This window comes from Leuresthes tenuis, unplaced genomic scaffold (genome assembly GCF_036924035.1).
Source record: "Leuresthes tenuis unplaced genomic scaffold, fLeuTen1.0.hap1 SCAF_5, whole genome shotgun sequence".
In the NCBI taxonomy this organism is placed as follows: domain Eukaryota; kingdom Metazoa; phylum Chordata; class Actinopteri; order Atheriniformes; family Atherinopsidae; genus Leuresthes; species Leuresthes tenuis.
Genome location: NW_027325359.1, coordinates 37,491,943 through 37,511,522, shown reverse-complemented (window position 1 = coordinate 37,511,522; position 19,580 = coordinate 37,491,943). Strand labels below are relative to the sequence as shown.

The 19,580-nt window shown below is 42.9% G+C and overlaps 1 protein-coding gene across 1 annotated transcript in view; it reads right to left on the bottom strand.

Moving 5' to 3' along the window:
- The window catches only part of lamb1a (laminin, beta 1a), a 37,951-nt gene extending 23,100 nt beyond the window's left edge, over positions 1 to 14,851 (bottom strand). Inside the window, exons 1-8 of the mRNA XM_072385354.1 lie at positions 14,728 to 14,851; positions 12,708 to 12,910; positions 8,531 to 8,669; positions 6,544 to 6,617; positions 6,008 to 6,196; positions 5,711 to 5,774; positions 5,416 to 5,618; positions 4,974 to 5,094 (exon numbers count right to left, since the gene is read on the bottom strand). Of these exons, the coding sequence (XP_072241455.1) occupies positions 4,974 to 5,094; positions 5,416 to 5,618; positions 5,711 to 5,774; positions 6,008 to 6,196; positions 6,544 to 6,617; positions 8,531 to 8,669; positions 12,708 to 12,910; positions 14,728 to 14,851 (1,117 nt within the window). The remainder of the gene's footprint in view (positions 1 to 4,973; positions 5,095 to 5,415; positions 5,619 to 5,710; positions 5,775 to 6,007; positions 6,197 to 6,543; positions 6,618 to 8,530; positions 8,670 to 12,707; positions 12,911 to 14,727) is intronic.
- Between the last annotated feature and the right edge of the window lie 4,729 nt (positions 14,852 to 19,580).

Sequence of the window (19,580 nt, the reverse complement as noted above, 5' to 3'; positions counted from 1 at the left end):
TCTTATTTTTGTGTAAAACATGTCCGATCCATATGAAGGACTTAGTGACGGTGGTCCTCGGCGCTCTGGTTCCCTCTTCAAGCTTCACTTCCTTTACATCGTTATACTGATGAAGCTCTTCTGTGTTTATCACTGAACCCTCAGGATCAGCTACTTAAGTATCAGGCTTGTCTGGGAGATGTCAAGGCCTATAAATAAAAAAATACTAATTGAATGGCCCCTAATTGATTATTTTCTTTATTTCAGACCAAACTGAGGTTGTCGAGTTTAGCCCTAAAAACCTGATCCGACATTCCCTGAGCAAGCAAATACTCCAGATTTGTCCTTCATTTTTGGCATCCAGAGCTGTAAAAGAGACTGTAAAAGCCACAAAATGCAATGAAAATGATTCAATCTAAAATAGAAATATAGTTAATCAAATAAATGCACAAAATAAGAAAGAAAACGTATCAGGAGCGTATCCCAGCTGTCATTGGGTGAGAGGCAGGGGTCACCAGGACAACAACCAGCCAATCACAGGGCCACACAGAGACAGACCACCACACACATTTAGAGCCACCGGTTAACAGAACAGCATGTTTTTGGGTGGTGGGTTAGGGTTAGGGTACCCTAACATGCAAAGTCCACACAGAAAGAACCAGTCAGGATCAGAACCAGGAGGAGTCCTCCTGCTGCGAGGAGACGGTGCTGAGAACTGTTTGTTTTTATTTGTTTTATTGTGAGAATGCATTAAGGCATTCTCACTATTGTTTTCCTGTTTATCTTTATTATTATATTTTCCGTACGTTTTTTGCCGTTTAACTACTTCCACACACTTTAAGCAAATTAAACCATTTTTGCACAAAACGTTCAGCTCTTTCTGGACATGATGGCTATGACTTTTGGTGTTTCTAATGTTTATAGTTTTTAAAATATTAAGGTTTTTGTGCAAATTTTTCTCCCTTTAAAAGTAATGGTAAATCCTTTCAAATCATTCAAAGAGCTTCCTCCTCTTTCAAATTTAACTACTTCAGCATACGTTAAGATAGAGACACCATTCAAACTTTAAAATGTTCACAAGACATTCAACTATTACTGAATGATTGAGCTTTTTAAAATATTCAGCCAATTTTGAACTATCACAGTTTAAAAATGTACTAAAATCCTTGATGATTTCTGAGTTTACAATGCATTCCAATGACACGGAATGTTCATGTGTAGAGTGGAGGCTCCAACTGGCAGAGTGGAAAAATACAGCAAGATTCTTCAGAAAAAAAGTTTTTAACCTGTCACTGTTTTTAAAATATTTAAGCCACAGAAATAATTTTCGCATTAAAACGTAGGTCATTTTGTCCTCTTTCGGCCAATGTGACTTTCATAGCCTTCAGGACTTTACTTTTTAAATTAGAAGCCTTTGAATCACAGCAGTACCTTCCAACTGCCAGTCCATTTTGCACGTTTCTTCTCTTTCCTGTATGTTTCTGCCTTCATACAGCTCCACATCCTTTCAATAATGCATTTCAGGCCTTTTGAAGCTTCAGCAAATTAATTTCTACTAAATTTTCACAATTTTTCTATAGAGTTTCTCTTCTTTTTGAATTTATTCACTTTTTGTTTAGCATTTTTCTTCTCTGTCCTGTACATTTCTCAGGTCCTTCAGGTCCTTTCAAAAATACATTTCAGGCCTTTTCAAACTGCAGCAAATGACTTTCTACTAATATTTCACATTTTTAGCAATATTTAACATAACTAACTGCACATTTTTCCACAAAAACTTTAAATCCTTTAAATCTTTCTGTTGTTTTTAACCTTTCAACTTCTTCAACTAAGACTTCTGCAGTTTTTTGGACATTAACTACTGCATATTCTTCACCGATTTCTACAACTTTGGTATCAAAATGTTCAGCTATTTTAGGAGATTACTGCTATATCTCTTGGAATTATCTTATTGAATTAAATTGGAATTAGTTTTTACTTTTGGTGGTTCTAACTTTTATACTTTTAAAATGATTTAAAATAACTAACCGCACATTTTTCCACAAAAATTTTAAATCCTTTAAATCTTTCTGTTGTTTTTAACCTTTCAACTTCTTCAACTAAGACTTCTGCAGTTTTTGCCAACAGGTTTAAATTATTCCACTATTTTATTTTCAGCTTCAACCTGCTTCAACCAGGATTTCAGCAACTTGCTTTCAGCTAAACTTTCACTCTTTCTAGTTTTAGAAATGTCACACTTTAGAAATGTCAAGACATTTCACTTATTATCTGCTTGAAACCCTTTTGTTGTTCTTAACCCTTCAGCTTTTCTTTGCTGACAGTTACTCCAGCACCTTTGAATTGTTCCACTATTGTCTTTTTGACCTTCAAATTCCTTCAACCAGGACTAACAAGTACTCAGTACACACAGGACAACAAAAACGGAACGGAAAATACATTCAGAAAAATACACCTACGCCATTACTTCGGCCTAAGCTCCCTTTCCTTTTCTTCCTCCTCATTAATGAGCTTAATGGATAGGGAAATAAATGAGTAGTTGAGGCGATTATGTTTACAGAGTGGAACCCTGTACGTTCTTCCTGACTTTAATAATGTGTATTCTGGACTGAGCACATGTGATGTGCCAGTTGGAAACTCTGACGTTCTTTTGCACATTTTCAGCTGCTGAGTTCAGGTGGCCTGAAGTGATTGAAGCAATAAAGAGACAGCAAGGAGAACAGGTTGATTTTGAATCGCTTGACTGGACTGTAAAGTGTGAGATTCTGCGATCCAACCCTGTCACCTGCATGCGCTTGTTTGATAAGTGTGTTGAGGCACTATTCAGAGATCTGCTGCTCTCAGATGCTCAGCCACTGGGGAAAGTGATTGACTTTTTCTGCAGAGTTGAGTTTCAGCACAGAGGAAGTCCACATATTCATGCAATGCTTTGGGTTGACGGAGCACCTGAACTGGATGTTTGTGATGATCAGACTGTGTGTGATTTTGTAGACAGATATATCTCAGCACAACGGCCTGACCCAGAAACACAACCCGAACTGTTCCAGAAAGTCTATGAAGTTCAGAAGCACAGTAAGAACCACACTAGGGGCTGATTCAAGAGTGTGAACTCTGGTTGTCGGTTTGGTTTTCCAAAGCCACCCTGCAGAATCAGCAGAGCTTTGGTTGTAAAAAAGGATTCAGACCCAGATGTGTTATGAGATGAATACATACAGATGAGAGATCAACATAGTTTAAGTGACAGCAGTTCATTTTTCAACAACCTGAAGTATCAGAAACAAACATTTCAATCAAAGGTAAATTCATTTGTGTTTGCCATACTGTAAGTTTTTAAAAAGTATTATTGAAAGGAGCTGGAGCTGTATGAAGGCAGAAAAGTAGAGAATAGAGAACATGCAAAGAAAGTGTTTTGTTGCCTGAACTAGCATTAATATTACTGGACTCGTCCAGTTTAAGCTCTCAATTATTCCTTTCTTTCTAATATCAGAGTGCATTTCAATGGTCATATTAGCTTCTTTAAATGTTTATATGTTTCACAGCTGAACTTCTTTACATGGTAGTGTTCAGCACTGTTCTTTTTACATGTTCAAGTCGCTGTTTGTTTTTCTAATCCTCTCAGCTTTTATTCAGCTCCAGGTCCTTCAATAATTGTTTTTCAGCCCTTTTTCAACTAATTTTCTGCTAAGTTGTTTCCATCTTTTCAACTCCTTCTTCTTCTCAACAACTTTAGGTGCCATCATTCTATTATGATTGAAAGAGAATTTAAAACTATCAACTGAATTCTTCTCCTTCTGTTCTTAATCAGGTCTTCAACCAAGACCAGGTCCTTTCAAAAATACCTTTCAAGTGCTTTGAAGCTTCAGCTAATAACTTTGTGCTAAAGTTTCAGCTTTTTTAGCATGGTCAGCTATACCCATTCAGCAAATAAGCATTCTCACTGCTGTTTCGCAGGAACAGCTCTTTCTAGTTTCATTTGGGATTCATCTATAACAATAATTTAGACTGAAGAAATACAGTTTCCTTTCAGGAATGAAGGAAACACTCGTCCACAGGGTTTACCTGGGACTGATTTCACTAAACTCATCATCCTATTAATTCACTTCTTAATCCAATAAATTTAGAAAAACAATAGAGGTAAATAATTCTGTATCATAATCTCTCCGTATTCATGTCCCAAAGCATTTAATGCTTTCATTCTACATTCCTGTGTGCATCTCTTCTTCAGGATGCAAATAAAGGAGAATAAAATAAACCCTTTCAGAGTGTTTTGTGCTAAACTGAACCAGAGGTCAGAAATCCTGCTTCACAGAAACAGGAAGCAGCAAAGACTGCACTTCCTGTTGTTAGTTCAATATGTGAAAACTTCTCTTCATTTAGTCTCTAAATAATTTGCTTAAAGTAAAGTTTATTTTTATAGAAACGGATTTTTTTTTAAAAAGCTACACTAATTATACATTTATTTCAAATTTTATGCATTTATCTTTTTCAGCATCAATTGGAACAATTTATCTCAAGTCTGTGTTTATTCTTAATTATGGCAGTTTAAAGCCTGTCAGTTTAAACTTTTTCCTCTTTGAAAGAGTTTATATTTAACTCACTCATTTCAGTACATTATTTGTATTTAACATGCTAATTTTGGTCCTCTGTATAAAAAAGTAGTTGTAAAAATGTTGTATTTATATAAATATGTTTATGTTTTTATGCATTTATCAGACGCTTTTATCCAAAGAGACTTACAGATATGCAGATAGGGTGGGGGGGTCCTGCCTAAGGACCCCTACTGGAGGTAGTACCTTTCATGCAGGGGATTTGAACCCAGATCTCCTACATGAAAGGTGGGTTAACCACTACACTATCCAGTCAAATACATCACAGCTAAATGCTAAAAGTCTTTGTGCTTATTTCTTTCTGTGCCCTACTCTGAGGACTTTAGTCCACAAACATGTTGAAGCTGGTTGAGCGGTTTGTACGGAGCAGTAAAATGACCGCTGTGAACTCACTCTTGCAGGCGTTGGTGTTGCGGCCCTCTGCTGGTCTCCAGGGGAGGTCATGGTAGAAGTCCTGACACTCCTCACAGTTTAGGCCTTTGGTGTTGTGGTTACACATGCAGTGACCATGAACCTGAGACGCAGACAGAATCTCCCTCATGAAACTGAACAGTCAATGCTTATTTACATGGTTTTACTCGGGATTTGTCTTTAACTTCCACACAGAGAAAAAAGGAAAAGTGTTTCTTTGCATCTTTTTGATTTCCTTGGAGCAATAATAATCAGAAACAATCTTTTTTGTTTGGGGTGGTGATGTCAGAACACATTCCTTCTTCTAGCTTTGCATTCCTAAACCAGGTTTTAGAGATGGTTCAGGAGGGTTCACTAATGTTTGATAAGAACAGATAACAGTTTGAGCTCCACCAGAAGTTGTCCAACAGCCCCCAGGACTCACCATGCCCTCCCTGGTCTGTCCGGTACCTTCGACCGGGGCGCACTCGGAGGCGTGGCCGTAGCAGAAGCAGTTTCCTCGCACCACCATGTCGTAGATGGCGTAGTAGTACTTCTCTTCGATCTCCACACGAGAGTCCAGCAGGTTGTCTCCCAGCGTGTGGAGTTTGGTGAACTTCACCCGCAGGTTTGTGATCTTCAACAGACCTGAACAAAGAGTCAGTAACAGCACAAAGACCGATCAATGGTTCCGCCGTGGTTTGGACTGCGGTCACATGAGCTCACATGATGACACATACTTTGAATTCTGGGGCTGTACGGGTCATCGATCCGAAACACTGGATCCAAAACTCTGTAAATAACCTGAAAAGAAGGAACATTTCATCAAGCTGCAAATATGGCATCATGCTGACATCACAGCGGCATCTGGGCAGCTGTTACAGCCTCATGTACTATCACCACCCTAAACTTCCAATATTTAGATGAAATGTAAACAGTTTGTATTCCACTCTGTGTTCATGTAATGTGAAATTAGTTAAGTTAATGAGTTAAAGTCGAGAACTATAATTCCGTCCAACTCTTCTCAGCAACAGTACCTCTCCTTCAGTGGACGGCTCAATGTCAGAGTAACGGGAGTCACAGATGACATCATCGACCTTCCTCATTGGACCCTGGGAGACGGAGGGGAAGGACGTCTCACAGTCGTAGGCGAAGTAACGATAAACCTGCCACGTCTTTCCGAAGTCTGCCGATCGCTCAATCACCATGGCAGCAGGTCGAAATGTCTGACAGAAGAAAGCAAAGTTTAACAGCAGCTGTCAGGAATGGTGTCGAGGGAGGACCCGCAGGAACATATTTATAAAGAAAACTGAGCCGGATTACAGAAACTTAACCTAAAAACCTGAAAACTAACAAAACAAAACATGAGTTGAACTATGAAACTATGTAGTGCAGCAAATGTAAAGGGTTCAGTTCTGGTCCTGATAAGGACTCACAGAGAGTTCAAAATCAGCTGCAGCAGTAAACTTCTCCTCAGAGATGTCATGCCCTGGGCTAACAGATTACTGACATTTTGAATCTGAGGATTATTTCAGAATCATCAGTAAATGACTGCAGAGTGTCGACGACTCACCTTAAAAGTCATGATGAGATGCGTGAAGTGAAACTCTGCCTCAAGGTTCAGCTGGATGGTGACATTCTCCAGACCTGCAGACAGCAGAACCCCGTTAACCACACTGATAATATAAAATCAGAACATCCAGCGTCAGTATATATAACGCAGCTTTACAAAGAACAAAGAGGTAGTTACATCAACGAGAATGGGAGGCAGAGCCTTCAGTTATCAGGGCCCTAAAAGCAGAATGGGAGGCAGAGCCTTCAGTTATCAGGCCCCTAAAAGCAGAATGGGAGGCAGAGCCTTCAGTTATCAGGCCCCTAAAAGCAGAATGGGAGGCAGAGCCTTCAGTTATCAGGCCCCTAAAAGCAGAATGGGAGGCAGAGCCTTCAGTTATCAGGCCCCTAAAAGCAGAATGGGAGGCAGAGCCTTCAGTTATCAGGCCCCTAAAAGCAGAATGGGAGGCAGAGCCTTCAGTTATCAGGCCCCTCTCTGTGGAACCAGCTGCCAGTTTGGCTTCAGGAAGCAGACACCCTCTCTACCTTTAAGATCAGGCTGAAACTTTCCTTTCTGATAAAGCTTATAGTTAGGGATGGCTCAGGTGAGCCTGAAACATCCCATAGTTCTGCTGCTATAGGCCCAGCCTGCTGGGGGAGCTCCCATGATGCACCTCTCCTCCCTCCATGTACAGATGACATCATTGCTGTCATTAACTTGTGTTTCTCTCTCTCAGCAGGTGTCTCTGGCCTGGTGTTACGCTGCTTGTTGTCCCCTCTTTCCTGTCCTCTCAGCCCCAGCTGGTCCAGGCAGATGGACCCTTCCTGGTTCTGGTTCTGATGGAGGTTTCTTCCTGTTAAAGGGAGTTTTTTCTCTCCACAGTCGCCTCGTGCAGCTCAGGATGGGGGATTGGATCAGAGAAAAGTTTCAGAGCAATCTGTTGGTTTCCTTAGCTAGGAAATTGATTTTGAATTGGACTAATTTGGAATTTAATTAATTGGATTTGATTGAATTATGATTACAATGAATTGGACTCTACGATTTGGCGCTTTATAAATAAATTTAGTTGAATTTAATAGAATTTTTATTCTGATTATCTTCTTTGTAATTAAAGAGATCTGTGAGTACTAAAATAACCAATAATGGGTTTATAGAAATGTTTTCATTCACAGATGGAACTCAGTATCAATGTTAAACTAAAGTTAAGAACCGTATTTATGAATCGAATCATACGGAACCACACAGTTCTGTATAAAATGAACCATCTGTCTCAGTGTCCAACCTCATCTGTCATAGAGGACAGTTTCCCCAAAGCTCTTCAATCATCTTTAACATGTAGAAAAGTCAGATTTTACAGCTGTTGCTTTGATTTACAGATTGACAGCGCTGGCATGAACTGTTATGGTGATATGACACCTTTAAATAATCTAAAGAATGTGCTGGATCTTTGGAGCCGTTTGGGTTTGGCCCAGAATTGGATGGTACCATTAGTGATGAGCTTTAGTTCTTGTTTCACCTGCTGGTGGAAAACATGGGACAGATTTCTCATCACATCAAACATAGTTTGACATAAACAAACTCATATCAAACGTGGTTAATACAAAAAAACCATAGAATCAGAGCAATCCTGTGTAGCATGTTAATCTTCATCATTCTGAGTATTCCAGCAATGTAGATGGACTTGTTAGCCACCCTCAGATATGACGCTATGCAAAGATTGACTGCTGACTGGTTGAAAGTTACCTTGAATCAAGAGGGCCGACAATAGTTCATCACAAAGAGGAAGAGGGAAAGAACTCAGGCAGATTAAGCATTTAGTTTCACTCCATCACAGAGCAGATCTTTATCCACAGCAAAAAACACCTGAGAGTTACGTGCTTCTCAGGCTGACTAAGTGGGAGCAGATAGAAGCTGAGCGACTGTTCAGGACATCTTAATGTGATGAACTGTCTGCAGACCTCTGGTGGTCGGATGGAACCAGCAACAGTCCTGAGCTTAAACTTCTTACCGTTCTCAGACTGCCACCAGGTCTTCAGTCTGTTCGGACCGAATGTGGTGACGACGTTCTCGATACGATGACCGTTGGTCTGATTGGCCAGTTCATCGTATGCTGCTGCCGAGTCGCATGTGAAGCACTTCTTCTCCTCCTGATCAATGAGACAGAAAAGGGGGGAGGTAAGGAGTCAACAGGGAGCTGAATTCCTCAGATTCCTCCCTGCAGCTGGTCAGAGAAGATAAAAGGCCACATAGTTTAGCAGCCTATCAAACCCTCTGTAATGATCAGTTTCAGATCGATTTTCCAGCTCTGAACAGAAACCTCAGCTGATCAACTTTCATCATTCAGCTACACTTCAGCAAACTTTTTGTGCTTTGAAATTCGTGATGTTCTGAAATGAGACCGAAGCCCCTGAATCTTCCTCCCATCATCATTATTCAGGGCCATGAGGCTGGGTCAGTATACAACACAAATACTCAGGGATCCTAATGAAAGAGCCTCTTTAAAACCTCATATTCAGCGTTTATCTAAAAAAAAAAGAAGAAAGAGTTAAAAACGTTTTTCTTTTAGAATCAAGTCTTGCTGCTCTCGTGTCTGTAGCAGATTATGGTGACGTAACCGAGGTTAACTAACCACAGCTGCCATCAGAACCTGAACTGGACCGGTATCAGCAGGTTCGGACATTAGAGCAGGTGCTCAACACTGCCACCATCAGGTCACACTGAGAACTACAACACTGATATGGCAACTTTTACAGAGCGAAGGTGTTGTTCTGAATGTTTTAACTGCAGAGTCCCACGGCTTCTTCACACAGACAGAACCAATTACACGCACCCAAAGTATGTGAACCACCAACATACCAAGCTATGTTTTATGTTCTTATTCCCCTCAAACATGAAACCAATGGGAACAGTCTGAACTGAAAACGCCTCAGAGTGAATCACTATCTGATTGGATTAAATATATCGGGCCTTTGACCTACAAAGCTGTTGGTGTTTCGTCTACAGAAACATCTGGATAAACATCTGTCTGCGGTCACAGCTCAATATTTCCTTATAGGCAGATCATTTTACACAGGAAATGCTGCAGACTGTAACACACACAAAGTTTAACTAAACACACTGAGTGGCTTCAGAGGAAGGAGCCAAGAGGCTGCGAGCATCCAATCTGAACCCATTTTCAAACAGACTTAAAAAGGATGTTTCTGAGGCTGCAGACGCAGCCCCAAAACCAGCATAGGGCCCAAAACCAGCATAGGGCCCAAAACCAGCATAGGGCCCAAAACCAGCATAGGGCCCAAAACCAGCATAGGGCCCAAAACCAGCATAGGGCCCAAAACCAGCATAGGGCCCAAAACCAGCATAGGGCCCAAAACCAGCATAGGGCCCAAAACCAGCATAGGGCCCAAAACCAGCATAGGGCCCAAAACCAGCATAGGGCCCCAAACCAGCATAGGGCCCAAAACCAGCATAGGGCCCAAAACCAGCATAGGGCCCAAAACCAGCATAGGGCCCAAAACCAGCATAGGGCCCAAAACCAGCATAGGGCCCAAAACCAGCATAGGGCCCAAAACCAGCATAGGGCCCAAAACCAGCATAGGGCCCAAAACCAGCATAAGGCCCAAAACCAGCAGAGGGCCCAAAACCAGCATAGGGCCCAAAACCAGCATAGGGCCCAAAACCAGCATAGGGCCCAAAACCAGCATAGGGCCCAAAACCAGCATAGGGCCCAAAACCAGCATAGGGCCCAAAACCAGCATAGGGCCCAAAACCAGCATAGGGCCCAAAACCAGCATAGGGATAGACAACTTCAGTCCATGTTGGCCTCTGCATCCCCACCCATCCAATATCCATCTATCCATCCATCTTCCTTCATCCAGTAGAACAAAGGAACGAACCTCACTGAAGACATTTGAACACAGAGATAAAATAGTGTTAAATTAGTTTGTGCACTGGAAATATGTCCGAGGTTTGAAACTAAAACTAAAAAACGGGAGTTGAAGCATGATGTCATTGGTAGAGCTAGTCCAATGGGTTCTTTGGTCCTGTTGAACACATGTTTTACAGGGTGGGTGACATCATTGAGGGTATCATGAATAAAAATGTATGAATGACTGACCTCTTAATAATAGGGGACCAGCCATCTTTGCTTTAGAAACTGTAATGTTGAGTTTGGTTAACTGTGGACAGGGTTAGAGTTAGGGTAACCCTAACTGTGGACAGGGTTAGGGTTAGGGTAACCCTAACTGTGGACAGGGTTAGGGTAACCCTAACTGTGGACAGGGTTAGGGTTAAGGTAACCCTAACTGTGGACAGGGTTAGGGTAACCCTAACTGTGGACAGGGTTAGGGTTAAGGTAACCCTAACTGTGGACAGGGTTAGGGTTAAGGTAACCCTAACTGTGGACAGGGTTAGGGTAACCCTAACTGTGGACAGGGTTAGGGTTAAGGTAACCCTAACTGTGGACAGGGTTAGGGTTAAGGTAACCCTAACTGTGGACAGGGTTAGGGTAACCCTAACTGTGGACAGGGTTAGGGTTAAGGTAACCCTAACTGTGGACAGCAGTGAGTCTCCACAGACTGAGAGAAAGACTGCCGTCTAATTCAAGGCAAATTCAACCCGTTGACTTTTAACATCTCAATTATTCATCAAACCACCTTATCTTAATGATTCTAACATTTAACATCTTTTAAATTACATGTAAACACATCAGTCTGACTGAAGCTTCTCAAACCGGACCAGCACCCCCAGCTGGTTTGAATCCCTCCTCACAGAAACACTCAGCTGGACTCAGCTGGTCCAGCTGCTCTGTTCAGGCTCCAAACTTCCATCTTTCTGCATCGTTCAGTAAAAACAGTAAAGTTCATATTAATCCAGCTGAACTCCCCGTAAAGCTGCTCTCATTCACAGATTTTTCTGTTTCTTTAGTCAGAAACTGGGTCTAAAATCAGCCCATTTAGACTATGTGTTAAAGCATTTCAGCCTGTCGCTCTGCTCTGATAAAATCCTGATTTTATAACCACAGAATCACAGTTAAAGCAGCTGAAAGACAGCGTCTGAGCAGTTGTACTTAAACATACAATGATTTCCCCATGGAGGGAGTTAGAAGCAGCAGGATGTCTGGAACACAGCCCAGTCGATTACATTATAAATAGATGTTTCTTCTGTAAATATGAAACACAACCACCTGCAGCAAAACAGTTAAATTAAAAGCAGTTATTAAATGCTGGGCAGACGTCAGATAAAACACAGTTTTATATAAAACACATGCAGATGAAGAACTTCCTTCCCTTCTTGAAGAAAAGCCGGCAGGATGTGTCAGATTAATGTCTAATGCTGTTCGTTTCCTACTTTGAGAGGATTCAGAGAAAATCAAACAGTAGATTTATGTAAAATGTGGGAAAAGAGTAAAATGGATGTCACCATCATGAAAGATCATTTTACTCTTTTTCAAATAAGTCTCCTAAACATCAGCAACTGGTCATTGTTGTTTGTTCATATGAGATGAATCAGTGTGGGTTTATTTAACTGGATTTAGCCTGCTGGGCTCAGCAGTTATTTGTCAAATTAAACACCAGTCCAGCTCTAATCTTTTCTATATTTACATCGATAAATCAGTTTTCTATGCTTATTTAAAAGCTGCATCAACAAAAACATGAAGAAATGATGAAACCAGTATGTTTGGATAATCTAGTCCCAAACTTATTGTGGCCCTAACTGACACAACTTTAGTTCTCAATACGCTCTGATCTCCTTCTCCTGCTCCAACACTTTGTCAAAGACACATATTTTTATTGTTTTCAAAGTCCTCAAAATTTCCCACAGATGTGTGTGTCAGAGGCTCCCATCACTTCACAGTCCATTATTCGATGTAATGTGACTGCACCTGACAGTTCAAACAGCAGTAAAGACATCAGATCAGAACCACACGGAGCTGCTTCTGCTTTTATTTTATAGTTAAAAAACAACAAGAGAAGAAAAATCTAATCTTTTCTACAACTCAGGGGAACATAAACAGCTGTTTTCTAAGCTGCTGGACTCAAAGCATCGACTAAAAGATGTTTAAGAGCAGCAGCAGTCAGTCAGCTGACCAACCGGACAGCAGAAGAACAGAAATAAATGGCACATTTAGTATTTTATCCGAAGCTGTATCAGTTCAGTGAAGCTGTGACTGTCCAGGTGTTTCTGACCTGCAGGTGGCTGACAATGCAGAACGGCTCCGGATGGTGCAGTCCACAGGTGGAGGTGGACGACATCTGGTGGGCTCGGCCAATCAGAAGGTCTCCTGTTGCTGGGTAACAGCTTCCCTCAGTGCAGACGTCACTGAACTCCGGGAGTCTGACATCGTCCTCCGAGGCTCCACCATCCTGAGCGCAGGCGAGCCCCGTCAGCACTGAGAGCGGAGAGTTGGGTTGGAAAGTTGAACAAACTGAGGCAGAAACGAACTCCTGTAAGATCTGCAGCTTTAACGCATTCAGGGTGGCTTTAGTTATCAGGGTTAACTAACCCTAACTAACCCTGATAACAGAGATAACTCTTAACTGTCAAAAGCTTATCATTTACTCACTAAACCAAAATCTGTCAGAAACTGTAATCGACTGTAAAGTAAGATGACAGTTTAACATGTATGATCGTCTGAAAGAGAACCAGAGCACAAAGGAAAGCTGAACAAACACGGCTAAATGAGGCAAAAGGCTGATGGATAGAATTCAGGAAGCAGCAGATCAGACTGACTGATCAACATCTTTGTAACCCATGAAAATAACTGTGGCCCCCCAAGCTCATTGCTGCTAATCCTGCTCGTCTGCCATGTTGACCTTTGACCCTTTGGAGGCGCAGTCTGACATCTTATCTGTTTCAAACATGGAGCCGAAACCACCAACTCTGAATAATTATTCAGTTACATGAACAGCGTCAGAAGAAGAAGAAGCAGTCAGACCGTTGGTTGGCGAGGAAAATCAGAGCATTTCTCCTACACTGATACCCTGGGATGCTCATCAGTGCTGTTAGTCAACATGAGGAGGGGCGACTCGGTATTAGGAAGGTGGTCATAATGTTATGGCCGGTCAATAAAATCCCCAAACTGTAATATCTCAGGTTCAGAATCTACTAATACAAAATAACATTTTAAAAACAGGACTTTATGAATCATTCAAATGAGGAAAAACATGAAATATTAAAACCTGAGAACATCAACGTCCCCCTATAAAATGACGTTCTTTGTAACTCTGAACATCCAGACTGAAAAGTCAGAGCATTTACATGGAACCCTGCTCCAGGGAGAAGGAGCTCATCAGGGTTATATATATAGGGTTATACCTCCACACCTTAGAAGGGTTAGAGTTGGGGTTATACCTCCACACCTTAGGGTTAGGGGTTGGGGTTATACCTCCACACCTTAGGGTTAGGGGTTGGGGTTATACCTCCACACCTTAGAAGGGTTAGGGGTTGGGGTTATACCTCCACACCTTAGGGTTAGGGGTTGGGGTTATACCTCCACACCTTAGGGTTAGGGGTTAGGGTTATACCTCCACACCTTAGAGGCACAGTGGCCCTATGAAAGGACGTCTCTCCTCCAAACAACAGGCAGGATTTGGAATGTCCCAAAAACCTCATCATAATCTCAAATGGATGAATTAGCAGAATGTTTCCAGAAGCTTTTCTGAATGCAGTCAGCTTCAGTTTCCAACTGATCATTAACTCTGAGAACTGATCAGATTTCCCACTGTGATTTAATCAGTTTCTGTAATCATCGATCAGACTGATATCTGATCAGATTTACTGCTGATAACAGATCAATAAAATTCAGCTAAAACCCAACTTAAGGCATCGCTGTAAATTTTGTATATTTTCGTTGTTATTTTTAATTTTTTTTAAAAAAACGGGTTTTTTTATCATAAACGTTTCACCTCAATCTGAAAGAGCAGCTTTAACAGTTCGGTTCGGTTCGGTTCGGGTCTGATCTACATTTTCATGACAAACTAAAGATTCCATCTAGTTTTTGATCAAAGTAAAATTACATTTGCAGATAAAAGCAAAAGATTACATGTAGAGTTCTTCACCAAACCAAAGTTAATCCAAATTATCACTGAAATATCGCAGCTGCACGACAGAAACTTGGTCCAAACTCACTCAACAGCAACAGGAACATGCTCCTCCAACAGCCAAGGAAACACCAATGAAAACCTGCAGCAGCAAACATGTTCTGACCCGCTGATCCGGACTCCCACAACTCCGCAGACAATCTGGACAATCTGATCCAGCGGAACCTCACGAGCCTCTGGGCTGCGGAGACCCGCCTTCTCAGAGCCACCAACCAACCGAGAGCCGGCATGGAGCTGCAGCCAAGAAGTGAGTCTGAGCCCAGCAGGGTTAACTTTAAAGTTTAACTGTTGAAGTGAGTCTGAGCCCAGCAGGGTTAACCTTCTTAGTTTAACTGCTGAAGTTTGACAGAGCAGCGGTTTAAGGTTAACTAGCGGATTAACTGTTTAATGCAACAAAAAGGAAGGGTTAAAAAAACGAGTTAAATAAACTGAAAATGAGATCATTCAAAGCTGAGGGGAACCTTTCACTCTTTCACACACACTTAAGGTATGAAAATGATCCCAGATCAGTCTTGGACTGAAACACAGAAGAAGAACAGTTTCCTGTTGGGGTTTTTCTGCCTCAACACTTTTTCTTTCCTTTTGTTCGTCACTGACGGACTTTTCCTCAGAAACTGATTTTTCCTAAATCATTTTAAACTTTGTAGCCCCCTCCCCCACTGCCCTGGGACTCTGGAGACAAAGGCATTCCTGAACGACCCCCTCCCCCCAAACACACACACCTCCTTTGTTGTTGCAGGTGAGCTCAAACCAAGGGGGAGGTGTGTGTGCGCTGCTCATCCCTGCAGGCTGCCGCACGCTCAGTCATTTCCCAAAACGCGCGCACGCGCGCACGCGCGCGCACGCACACAGAGTGGTCAGTTAAGTGGAGAACTGATGACTTTAAGTTTTTGACCTCAGCAGCAAAGATCAGGGTTTGAACCTGAGTGATGAGACCTTCTGCCTCTGCACAGCCCCCATTTAACCCAGACTGGACCTTATTATTTCCTAACTGGGACCAGTATGGACCAAATGTCCCCCTGTTCTCACATCACTCCATTGGCTCTATTCTTTAAATGTTGCCCTGTATCTATCTGAATCCTCTGTCCTGACACACGGAGGCAAAGACACCAAAACAGAATCTAGATTCTGATTAACAGAGTCTCACAAAAGGGACGAAACACTAAAACAGTGTTTATACAGTGGTGTAAAAAGTAGACAAAATTCAGTTTCTAAATGAGGCTGTGTTTATTATCAAGGGGAAAACCCCTAACCCCCTAAGCTTTTTAACAGGGATAAACCCACTCAAGAGAAGCCGCCACGGAGCACAGAACCCGGGAAGCCCACCGAAGGGATAAAGCGTCCACCCAGAAGACTGCAGAGGAAGCTCCTGGACAGAGCCCCCATAAGCATAGGGCAGAGGCCCCCCGGGAACCAGGGGCAACAGCTCACTGACCCCACCAGGCCCCCGCCACCCAGACATGGGCCGTGCACTGAACCCATGCCCCAAGATCCCGAGCGCCCCCAAACCCCCCCGCAGAGCGCCCCAGACAGCCAAACATAGTGGGCCGGCGCATGCCCCAGTGCCCCTGGCCAAGTGCCCCGGGAGTCAAGACGTGGTGAAGCTGTGACCAGCGGGGAAAGCCCCCCCATCAGGAACAGCACAAGCAGGCCAGAGGACAGCAAGTCCCAGACCCAGGCCCAGGCGCCACATACATTTAGATAAGGAAAAATAAATAAATAGATAAATAATAATGATAACAGTAAAAGATCAAATAAATAAACACACTTCCACAGCACATGCAGCCCCCCAGCCACCACAGACCCGAACCAGCAGAACAACTCCTCCTCCTGGCCCCTCCCGCCCCAGGCAGCAGCCAGGCAACAAGGGTGTGGGAAGACCCCTCCCCTCCCCTCCCCTCGCCCCTCTGGCTCTTCAATATTTCCTAATAGTGAGAAATTAAAATTGAGGGGCAGCCTACATACCAAAGGCCCCGCCCACAGGATGCCACTCAGTGCTACCACCCCCCAAGACCCAATGTGTGTGTCTGATAAGCAGTAATGTCTAAGGTGTCATTAAAACAGGGGCGGGGGGGCTGCAGAGTGCAGCAAAGGGGACCACCTATGTGGGGGTGTCACTTTTTCTCACAGGGCCATGTAGCTTTGTATTGTTTTCCCTTAATGATGGACACCTTTACTCAGGAACTGCATTTAGTGTTTACTTCTGTTATCTTTATCCAATATTTAAATTAGTTTTATGATCTGAAACATTTAAGTGTGACAAACATACAAAAAATAGGTAATCAGGAAGGGGGCAAACACTTCAAACCACTGAACAAAGAATAAATAAATGCACTAATAAATATAAGAGCTCACAGAACCAGAACCAAACATTTAGAAATATCCTGCAAGATCCATCACTTCCTCTTCCCCCCACTGCCTTCAGATAGACCCTAAACCCCCGAACAGACATGTATGGTTTAACCCAGTCTCCTGCTTTGTTGTGTCTTAATCTTTTAAATCAGTTTTTACTTAAATAGCAACTTTCATGTTTTCTGTTCTTGCTTTTTTCTTCTTTTTAAGCTGGACCCCAACAGAGTTTCATCTATCAAAGCAAAGTTCACAGACTACAATAGAAAAATAAATCAAATAAACAAGAATATCAAGAAGTTCAATAACTCCAAAAATGAGAAAGGGTCAAACAATAAAAACAAAAGGAAAAAAAGGAAAAAAATCACAAACTAAAACAGAAAATCCACAAACCTTAAACTCTTAGCTTTATAAGACAGCTGAAGACAGCTCCTGGTATTTTATTAGTATTTTTTATTGTTTTACTTCTTACTTTCAAGGAAGTCTTCTTTATTTTATTTTGCCTTTAATCCGTCTCTGACCATATGTTTTAGTTTTCCCATTTGTGTTTTGTTCTGTACAGCACTTTGGTCAAAAGTAGATAGATGTTCTTTAAAAAGAACAGCAGATAGTAAAACCCATGAAGATGTTGCTGTTGCCATAAAAAGATGAGAGGAGAGTCGCTGCAGCAGTTTTTAACCACATTCAGAATATTTGTTCATGATAAGCAGAATAATTTGACCTAGACTGAAGACTTTCTCCACCAAGCTCTGATTTTCATCCTTACTCAGAGAGATCAATGCAGAGACATTTAGAATATATTTAAATAGAGTGAGAGTGTCCTCTGCTGGACAGAAAGTTAAATCCAAATGATACTTATCAATCCTGATTTATTCATCTGATTTCTGCTGAACAAGAACAATCATGAAACAAATAAAACACAAACTTAGAGGGACTTTAGAGTTTAAACAACACATTAATATTAGACTTAGAGCTTTTTAAAAGTTGAAATCTTTGAAGTGATGGGAGGGGACGTAGTCGTACATGTACACAGCAAACAGCAGGGGGCCCAGTACGCAGCCCTGAGGAGAGCCTGTGCTGAGTGTCAGGGTGGAGGATCTATGGGGCTATGGGGTGTATCTATGGGGCTATGGGGCGTATCTATGGGGCGTATCTATGGGGCTATGGGGTGTATCTATGGGGCTATGGGGCGTATCTATGGGGCTATGGGGCGTATCTATGGGGCTATGGGGTGTATCTATGGGGCTATGGGGTGTATCTATGGGGCTATGGGGCGTATCTATGGGGCTATGGGGTGTATCTATGGGGCTATGGGGCGTATCTATGGGGCTATGGGGCGTATCTATGGGGCTATGGGGTGTATCTATGGGGCGTATCTATGGGGCTATGGGGTGTATCTATGGGGCTATGGGGTGTATCTATGGGGCTATGGGGCGTATCTATGGGGCTATGGGGCGTATCTATGGGGCTATGGGGCGTATCTATGGGGCTATGGGGTGTATCTATGGGGCTATGGGGCGTATCTATGGGGCTATGGGGCGTATCTATGGGGCTATGGGGTGTATCTATGGGGCGTATCTATGGGGCTATGGGGTGTATCTATGGGGCTATGGGGTGTATCTATGGGGCTATGGGGCGTATCTATGGGGCTATGGGGCGTATCTATGGGGCTATGGGGCGTATCTATGGGGCTATGGGGCGTATCTATGGGGCTATGGGGCGTATCTATGGGGCTATGGGGTGTATCTATGGGGCTATGGGGCGTATCTATGGGGCTATGGGGCGTATCTATGGGGCTATGGGGCGTATCTATGGGGCTATGGGGCGTATCTATGGGGCTATGGGGCGTATCTATGGGGCTATGGGGCGTATCTATGGGGCTATGGGGCGTATCTATGGGGCTATGGGGTGTATCTATGGGGCTATGGGGCGTATCTATGGGGCTATGGGGCGTATCTATGGGGCTATGGGGCGTATCTATGGGGCTATGGGGCGTATCTATGGGGCTATGGGGCGTATCTATGGGGCTATGGGGCGTATCTATGGGGCTATGGGGCGTATCTATGGGACTATGGGGTGTATCTATGGGGCTATGGGGCGTATATATGGGGCTATTGGGTGTATCTATGGGGCTATGGGGCGTATCTATGGGACTATGGGGTGTATCTATGGGGCTATGGGGCGTATCTATGGGGCGTAGCTATGGGGCGTATCTATGGGGCTATGGGGCGTATCTATGGGGCTATGGGGCGTATCTATGGGGCTATGGGGCGTATCTATGGGACACTCAGTCAGGGAGTTCTTAATTCAGTTACATGTGAGGGGAGGGAAGTCTAAATCAGTCAGTTTTTCTTGGAGGTTCAGGGCAGTTTGGAGAGCAGTGATGATGGCACCGTCTGTTTCTTCCATAAACAAACTGGTGCTGATTGAAATGTGGAGGGAGGCAGGAAGTGAGGTGGTGGAGCTCTTAAAGCACTTGTTGACACTTTGTGAGGTGCTGTAAACCTGCCACTCGCCTTGGGATGATGTCAGACAGATGGATCTTCCTTTCTAGTCCATCTTAGCTGCGTTGACTGCTCTCCTCAGGTTTGCCCTGGTTACACTTTATTT